The sequence below is a fragment of the Hipposideros armiger genome, unplaced genomic scaffold (assembly GCF_001890085.2).
Source record: "Hipposideros armiger isolate ML-2016 unplaced genomic scaffold, ASM189008v1 scaffold_315, whole genome shotgun sequence".
NCBI lineage: Eukaryota > Metazoa > Chordata > Mammalia > Chiroptera > Hipposideridae > Hipposideros > Hipposideros armiger.
In genome coordinates this window covers 1,214,930-1,223,936 of record NW_017731665.1, presented here as the reverse complement: position 1 = coordinate 1,223,936, position 9,007 = coordinate 1,214,930, and the positions used below count along the sequence as shown (strand labels likewise).

Genomic DNA, 9,007 nt, shown 5'->3' with positions numbered 1-9,007 from the left:
CTGGGCTGCTGTGAGTCACAGGCAATGGCATAGGCTGCAGCCCCTTCTGCAGTGGGTTGCCATGGGCTACCGTGTGTAGCCAACAGCCAGCATGAGAGGCCAACAGCCGCCATGAGTGGCCGTCCGGCCAGCGACTGATCTTCCTCGCCTGGGAAGAGCGCAATGATGGTGCCAACTTGGGCCAGTGAAGTAACGTCCTCCACAACCAGACTGAAGAACAAAACGACAGCAGCTTGTCTGTTCCCTTTCCCCCCAATTCCCCAGCACTGTTCCCATCCCCCTAATTCCCCAATAAAAATCTTAAAAAAAACCCAAAAAACCAGGGCTGGTGGTCACACCAACTATGCCAGGAGGCATCTGGGTAAGTAGAGGCAGGAAAGATGCTGTGGGGGAGACTGTGCAGACCTGGAAATACTGCAGAGTGGTCAGAGGCGGAGATTCTGGGGACAGGGAGGCAGCAAAGAGAGGCTGAGGGAGAAACACGAGGGAGGCAGGTGATACCAGCATCCTTCCGGTCTCCAGGCAGCTGTGAAGGCCCCTTTCTCCTCGCAGCACAAAGGCTCAGTGATTCAGAGCAGAGTGGAAGGGGCCTGACTGTTCCTCCCACCAGCCGCTCTGAGTACCAGCCCTGCTGGTGGACGGCCCAGACAGAGAAGGAAGGAAAGACCTGTGCAAAATGGGGACGGCACAGGGCATGGCCTGCAGAGTGTGTGCCGAAGTGCAGTGTGTAAAAAAAAGCTTTTTTAATATTTTAAAAGTGCATGCCCAATAGCAGCCAGCTAGTGCTTGGTGCAGAATGAATATTTGTTGAACAAATGAAGTTGTTCTTCCTACACATGGCCCCAGATGTATTTTTGGTTACCTGGGGTATCTCCAAGTCAGGCAAGCCCTACACTCAGTGGCCCCAAAGGAAAAACTGAATCGTTATGAGCACATGTACACATGGTTTAAAATTGAATTCATGGGGTATGTGCAGTTTTATATACTTCTTTTTTTCCCCTTTAATGTCATATTCTGAACATTTCCCATGTGAATAAAAGTCTGAAATATGACAGAGGACTAATTGCCTTCATATGCAAAGAGCTCTTACAAAGCAATAAGAAATCAGTGGGCAAATAGGAAAATGGACCAAAGGACAAGAACAGAGATTCACAAAAAAAGTTAAATAGAGTCACTAACAAGAAAAATTAATACTTGACTTCACTCATAAGGAAAGGAGTGATCACTGATCTACCAGTGGTCATTCTTTGCCTTTCATAAGTTTAAAATGTTTAATAATAGTCTTGTGGGGAGCTGGGGTGAAGTTAGGAATAGACACAGCTACACACTTTTGGTGGGAACATAGATTAGTCCAACCTCTGTAAGCCTAATTGGTAAATCTACCAAAAATTTGACCCAGCGATTCAACTTTTAAAATTATATGCTATACATACTCATGCAAATATTTTTTAAAAAGTTAAGTACAAAGATATACCACATCATTTGTATTTTTTAAAAATAGAAATGACCTGGGCCAGCCGAGTGGCGCGTTGGTTAAGAGCTGGCTTGGGACACCAGCTCTGAGCAGCAGGACCCCGGTTCAGATCCCACATTAGGGCCAGTGACACTGCGCCCTCTACAGCTAAGATGGTGAACAACAGCTCGACCTGGAGCTGGGCTGCCGTGAGTCGCTGACGACAGCGTAGGCTGCAGTGAGGCTGCAGTGGGCCGCTGTAAAGCTACCGTGAGCAGCCAGCAGCTGGTGTGAGCTGCCAAGAGCCACCGTGAGCTGTCCAGTGGCCGGTGACCAATCTGCCTCACCTGGGAAGAGCGCAATGATAATACCAACATGGGCCAGTGAAGCGATGTCCTCCACAACTAGACTTTAGAACCAAAGGACAGCAACTTGTCTGTTCCCCTTCCCCGATTCCCCAACGCTGTGTGTGTGTGTGTTCCCCTTCCCCAATTCCCCAATAAAATCTTAAAAAAAAAAAAGAAATGACCTAAATGTCTATCAATAGGGCACTAGCTAAATAAGTTAATTAAAAATAAATAATAAATGCATATTACTAAGTTATGGTACAACCACACCATGAAATACTGCAAAGTGCTAAGCACATGCACTGATACAGAAAGCTGTTCAAGCAAAATATCAAATAGAATGTATAATATGCTCTTATATGTTCATAGGTTATACATGTATGTGTGTGTGTCTAACCATATGTGTGTATATACATACTACGTATGTATAGATGCCTAGATAGTTTCAGCATATATAATCACAAAACTATTGTTGCCTCCAGGGGGAGGAAAGGAGTCTTACTTCCTACTTGATGTCTTCTGAGCAATTTGAATTTTTTTTTCCTACCATGATCATGCATTACTCATATAATTAAAAATAGTAATAAAACCAGAGAAAAGAGCAGCCCTAAGGCATCAGATCAGGTCAATTCCTGATCTAGAAATAAACTAGTTCTGGCTCTTGAGCCTGAAGGGAGAGAGAGCAAAGCAGCTGGGAGAGGGAAGAGGCTGAGTCATTTCAGGACCCAGATCTGTCCCCACGGGGACCCGTGGCAGTTCTCCCCCCATGGAGTGGGCAAAGCCACTGCAGCCTTCCTAGGACTTTGGGCCTTGGCCACAGTGACCTACCATCGGTACCGACCATCTCAGAAGTGGGACCCTGGGCGCTGCTGGGCCTGTCGACCTCCGAGGAGCCGGGATCCCCCAGTCCAGCCTGGGAACGGGCATCCTCTTCTCGGACCAGAGCAGGCGTCCACCGGGGAATGTGGGAGGTGCCCTGGGAGATGAGCTCATTCAGGTAATATTCGATCACCTCCTTGCCCTGGAAGCCAGGGAGAGCCGAGACACATCAGTACCGGGGCAGGACCTTGCCAGTCTGGGAGTCACCCCCACCGGGTTCCGGTCCCAGCCCTGACCCATGGCTATTGAGCAGCTGAAATGGAGATGTGCCATGAGCATTAAATATGCACCGGATTTCCAAGATTGGGTACCAAACAAAGAATGTAAAATAGTTACGAGTAAGTTTTATATTGATAGCACACTGGATAAAATATATTGTTAAAATGGATTTCATCTGTTTCATTACACGAAAAGGGCTCTACTTGGTGATGGGTCTGAGATCTTTACACCAAGCAACAGTAATTTTTTTTTTTTTAGCTGAGCCATCCTGCCACCTGTTGGTAGCTCACCAGCAGCTCAGCTCAGGCTGGGAATAGAACCGGCGACCCTGTTGCTCAGAGCTCGCATTCTTGAGTGAGCTCTTAACCAACTGAGCCACTTGGCCGGCCCTGAAGCAGCAATAATTTTAACCAGGAAAAAGCACCACACCATGTCCTTCCTCTGTCTACAGAGTTTATAAGCCTGGGAGCATCAGGACAGTGATTACGGAGCCCCCATTACGGACTTGCTTTCCATCCATCATCTCCTGTAATATAGCCATTGTTAGAATACCCATTCTATGGATGAGGAAAGTGAAGGATCTTGCCCGATGTCACATAGGCTATCAGGTGGCAGAGCAGGGTTGGAACCAGGACTGGAGGCCCCCGAGGTCTGTGCACCTTCCTCCCTGTGACTCACAGAGCTCCCTCTTACCCTCTTGACGTTGGCTGTGTACTGCTTCATGGCAATCTTCTCCAAGGCACTTTCAAAGCCAAAGAAGGACCGGATGTCGAGTGAGGCGGATTGCTCAAAGCAAGTCCACTCTTCATTCTCTGGGTGGACCTGAAAGCCAGGTAGGGGTGATGACGCCATCTCAGGGTGGGGGACGCCATGCCCTCCCCCAGCGGCCTGTGCCCAGTCAGAGCATAAGGTGGACTGCATGTCACAGCTGGCAACACCCTAGGGGGCCAGCAGTACCCAGGGGCCCCACCCAGAGCACAATGCAAGATCTAAAGTGTTAGCGAACAAACAGCGTTCTCAGGAGGGGTCAGAAGAAAGTGGGCCTGATGTCTGCATGCCTGTCCCTTAAAAATTACAAATATAATGATATATATAAATAGGTAATATATTTAATATGCTACATCATTGTACATAAATAAATTGTACACAAATATACATTTAAGATATATTTATAAATATATACATATATATATTATATTTAAAATATATGTTATGTAGGCTTTTGAGTTTCTTTTGCTCGGCCCACTCCAAACACTTTGGAGTGTACTGTCTCTTCTAATAATGGCCCTTGAGTCATTCTCTACTGCTCAGGCCCGCTTCTGCGTCTTTGACATGTATTTTTTCTTCTAATAAACTGTTCTTTTCTGCAACTTTAAAAAAAATAAAAAATAAAAATAAATAAAATATATGTTATGTGTATATGTAATATATATAAGCAAAGACAAACTTCACTGACAGAGCCGCTATGCACATCCAAGCTTAGTGCCTCTCAAACTTCCATGGGCAGAAGTATTACCAGGGAGCCTGTTAACTATGCAGGCGCCTGGATGGAATAGGCCCAGGATGGGGCCCAGGAATCTGCATGTCACAAGCAGCCTCCGTGATGCTGGTTCAGCTGTTGGAGGAACTCGCTCTGAGAAACACTACACTAAAAGGGATTTATAAAAGCTCCCACCCACACCCCCTTGGAGGTAATCATCTGAACATCCTAGGCCCAGTTTCCAGGTGGCCCCAACAGGAGCTGGAGGTGTGCAAAGAAAAAGCGATCAGCATTTATTGGACACCTGCTGTGTACAAGGCACCACCAGACAGATGAACAAAGCAAGGCCCCTCCGTGGCGGAGCTGGGTGCAGACACACCCGAAACATCTGTAATGCGCCAAAGTAGCCACACGAAGTTATCATCATGAAAAATGCCATTTGGAGTCTAGCGCAGCTACATGATCTCATTTGCTCCTCCAGCAACCAGTGAGGCAGGTCCTGCTGGTGTCCCCTCACAGATATGGCAGGGTGGCCCAGGGAGAGGAAGCAACTTGCCCAGCGCCACTCAGCAAGCAAGTGGCAGAGCTGAGTTCCAAATGACTCCAGTTTCTTCACTGCAGCCCCGAGGCCAGCAGGACCCGGCCCCTGCAGCCCCCTCTCTCAACCTCAGCCATCCACCTCGGGGGTCTTCACACCCCATTTCCTCCCCCAGAATTCTGTTCCCAGCCCTCTCATTCTTCAGCTCTCTGCTTCAAAGGCACCTCCTCAGAGAAGCCCCAAGGACACTATTATCCGAGACAGCATGGCTCCTCTTATTTTCTGTAAGTCTAGCTGCTGGATTCCTTCTTATCACTTGTGACAGTTAAGCCTATAGGGTTTCCTTTTTTCTCATCTGTGTTTCCCACTGGAATGAAAGTTCCATGAGGGCAATGGTCAGGCCAATTGGTCCACCTCTAGGTGCCCAGCGCGTGTCAGGGTGCCTGGCACATAGTAGGCACTCAACCAGTTTGTACTGGAGAATAATAATTATACTTAATTATATTACAATGCCCAACACATATACAGGACTTAGTGTGAGCCAGGCACTCACTGGTCAAAGGGTTTGGGTATTTTATTTCCTTTAATCCTCACAACCACCTACGTGGTAAGTAAGATCGTTGACCCCATTTTACAGATAGATAAACTGAGGCACAGTTTCATGAAGGCAGAAAAGGAGAGGGAGAAGAAAAAGAAGGAGGGAAGTTGCCAGGTTTGGCCAATAAAATGCAGGATGCCCAATCGCATGTGAATTTAAGATAAACAGCGAATAACATTTTAGTAAGTATGTCTCAAGCAATATTTGAGACTCCTTGCACTTAAAAAAAAGAAAAGGTATCAGCTGTGTATCTGAACTGCGTCGTATCCCACCAGGTCCTGGAGGGAAGGAGTTGGCGCGAGGCCTAGACGTCAGGGCACAGCCCAGGGGGCCAGGCGTGGAGGCCGGGCGTGCTGTGCTCACCCTGTAGCTGCAGTTCTCCTTGACCACCACGCGGCTGGCGAAGGTCTCATTGTGCGCTTCGATGCAGAGCGTTCTCTCTTTCCAGTTCAAGACGTTTCTCTGCACAAAGACCACATGCTCCACGCCTGCGATCTGCAAGGGAAGGGGCTGCCAGGGTGTGCAGGGGGCGAGGGGCTGGGGGCACGAACCCCAGGGCTGGCCCTGGTCACTCCTGGACCCAGGGACCACACGTCCTACCTCCCCAACCCCTCATCTGCCTGGGCCCGAATCCCCAATTCCATCCCCCCATTCCCGGACCACCGCGCCTCCCCAACCCCTCTAGGCCCTAGTCCTCCGGACCCTGCCCAGTCCCAGCCCAGCCCAGCCTCCCACTGGGGTACCTCCAGGACGCTGTGGGCCCTCCGACCCAGACCCCACCACCCACCCCCTTGCACCAACACACACTCGCCCCACCCCCTGGTCCTGACCCTGATCCCCAGGTCCCCCCACCTGCCACCGTCCACCACCACCCCGTCTAGTCCCCTGGGCTCCCACCTTCCACAGCAGCCGTGGGGCCTCCACACGCAGCCGGCAGCTCCGCTCCACCACGTGCACCGCGCCATCCGCGCTGCGGGACTCACGCAGGACCTCGCTGCCCAGGAAGACTGGGATCAGTGGGCAGGTAGGGAAGCGCTTCTCGTAGGCCTGCGGGCAGAGGAGAGCGATCTGGAGGGGCGGGGCGGCCAAGGCCCACTGGGCACAGCCCTCCTCCTGCTCAGCTGGGCTGTGGTCTCATTTACCAGAGGGCTTTCGAGCCAGAAAAGCCATCCTAGCCCAAGGGCAAAGCAGTGACCACTACAGTTTTACTAACAAGACCATCGTTTAACACCTGCTTTAGATCAGTGATACTGAAGTGCCTGCGCAGTGACTTGACAGATCAGTTTTGGGCTTTCCATTTGAGCTTTCCTCTCCCTCAAGGAGAGTGGGCTTGCCTGGGGCATTTTATTTATTTATTTTTATATTTTCTTTGTCTTTCCAACAAGACGGGCTCTGCTTTATTCAGCTCACCAAAAATAACATTTTACAGAATGGGAACCACAACATGACACAACAAAGTATTGCTGTAAACTCTCAAACAAGTCAGACAACACTTTTTTTTAGATCACCAAAAATAAGGTTTTACAGAAAAGGAACTATAATGAGCAAATGTATAGCTGCAAATTTTCTTTCACCATCAATATCAATTCCCTCTAGAATATTTTGGGACTACTTTGCAGTTTCCAAGCAAAACTAAAATTTGTTGGCAAGAGTTGCTCAGTCTCGTCATAAGAATGAAAACAGTTTGCAGAACAATATTGCTTAGTGCTAACAAACAACTAAGAAATGCGGTTATTGCTAACAACTCCACCATCTACGGAAACAGCCTAACCTGTGCACATTTCCATGAACTGGGAACACAGCTATTCTTTTCCCACCATCACAGATGACATGTACAGTGGCTAGAGTCAGATACTGGAGGCCGTTCAGGCACCAAGGAAATACTCAACAGAAATAACTACAGTATGTAACTAAAATAAATGGGCCCGCCTCTGCCCAGCTGGGCATCGCATCTGCTCTGTCTGTAAAGAAGGCCCACCATCGCCCCAATTATCCACTGGGACCTAGAGCGCAAAGCTAGATAAAGAAGCTGTTTTTTCTGAGCCATCAAAAAACTAATAAATAGGGCCGGCCGTGTGGCGCGATGGTTAAGAACTGGCTTGGGACGCCAGAGGGCCCCGGTTCGGATCCCACATATGAGGGCCAGTGACACTGCTCTCCACAGCTAAGATGCTAAACAACAGCTCGACCTGGAGCTGGGCTACCGTGAGTCGCCGGCAACAGCATATCACAGGCAGCGACATAGGCAGACCCTGGGAAGAAGTAGTCATGGTATTCTGCTAAAAAACTCAGAAAGAGATCAAAGTGCTTCAGTAAAGCCTTCAGAGTTTCCTCAGAAAAGGACATTTTCCCAAGGATTCCTGGAAGTTTCACTGTCGCAGCAAGTGTTGTGCCCCGTAAATGTAAGAGGGTGAAGACGGCTGGTCACCTGGGGGGTAACTGTCGGGTGCAAGTTTCCAGGAGAGCACCTCATTGATTTCATGAGTTCTTCTGCCATCAAAGCTGGCAAACACTGCACTTCCTTCCTTGCTAGGGGTCAGAGGAACAGGCAAGGATGGCCTGCTATGCACAGGTGTCTTCTTTTCCAGGTGCAGGAACAGCTTGGGCATGATGGCAGACATGTCCGGCTGCCAGCACTTGGACTGAAGTGAGGCGCTACTCTCAGTCAGCCTGTCGCAGTTGGCAGAATGGCAGGTGGACCGCCCCAGACGCTGCAAGGCTTCTAGCTCAGCTTTGCACCTTTTGGGGGTGGCCGGTTCACCTTTGGTCAGCTGACTCTCCGTAGACGGCTGGATGGATGGATTCAACAAAAGTAGACTGAGAGAGAGCTCCTCCTGTTAGTGCTTGTGGTACTTTTCTTAATCTGAAGGAAAAAAAATTGGATGAAGTCACCTTTTTATACTGAACTTGTTTATATGGATAGAGCAAAACCAATGGGAGAGTGTAATCAAAGGTGACTCTTAATCCATCCACCATCTCCTTACAAAGGTCAGCGTTCTTTTCTGCTGGGATGTAATGCACATGCATGTTGGTGTTTGACATAGCGTGATGATGACGAGGCCTCTCATTGGCTGAAAAGTCTGCATGGATAGCAAAATACTTCGTGTGGAATTCCAAAATAGTCGTGATGTTAGTCTGGCATGGAAGTTTCACTAACGGTTTCCTCCTGTTGATATAATAACAATCGTCCTCAAGCTTCTTCAGAATTTCAGGGATTTCTATAGTTATTCTTTCTTCCATCTCCCTTTTTGTGTGCAGCTCCAATTCTTCCTTCACTTCGGGCTTTTCTTTTTTTTTAATTATTTTATTTTATTTATTTTTTAAGATTTTATTGGGGAAGTGGGGGAGGGGAACAGACAAGTTGCTGTCCTTTCGTTCATCAGTCTAGTTGTGGAGGACGTTGCTTCACTGGCCCAAGTTGGCACCATCATTGTGCTCTTCCCGGATAAGGCAGATCAGTCGCCGGCTTCTGGACGGCCGCTCACTGCGGCTG

The 9,007-nt window shown here is 48.6% G+C and overlaps 1 protein-coding gene across 1 annotated transcript in view; it reads right to left on the bottom strand.

The window, feature by feature from the left end:
- SEC14L5 (SEC14 like lipid binding 5) overlaps window positions 1–7,987 on the bottom strand; it is a 40,595-nt gene extending 32,608 nt beyond the window's left edge. Inside the window, exons 1-5 of the mRNA XM_019660245.1 lie at window positions 7,943–7,987; window positions 6,412–6,561; window positions 5,878–6,009; window positions 3,592–3,720; window positions 2,629–2,821 (exon numbers count right to left, since the gene is read on the bottom strand). Coding sequence (XP_019515790.1) covers window positions 2,629–2,821; window positions 3,592–3,720; window positions 5,878–6,009; window positions 6,412–6,561; window positions 7,943–7,987 — 649 coding nt within the window. The remainder of the gene's footprint in view (window positions 1–2,628; window positions 2,822–3,591; window positions 3,721–5,877; window positions 6,010–6,411; window positions 6,562–7,942) is intronic.
- Window positions 7,988–9,007: the final 1,020 nt, after the last annotated feature.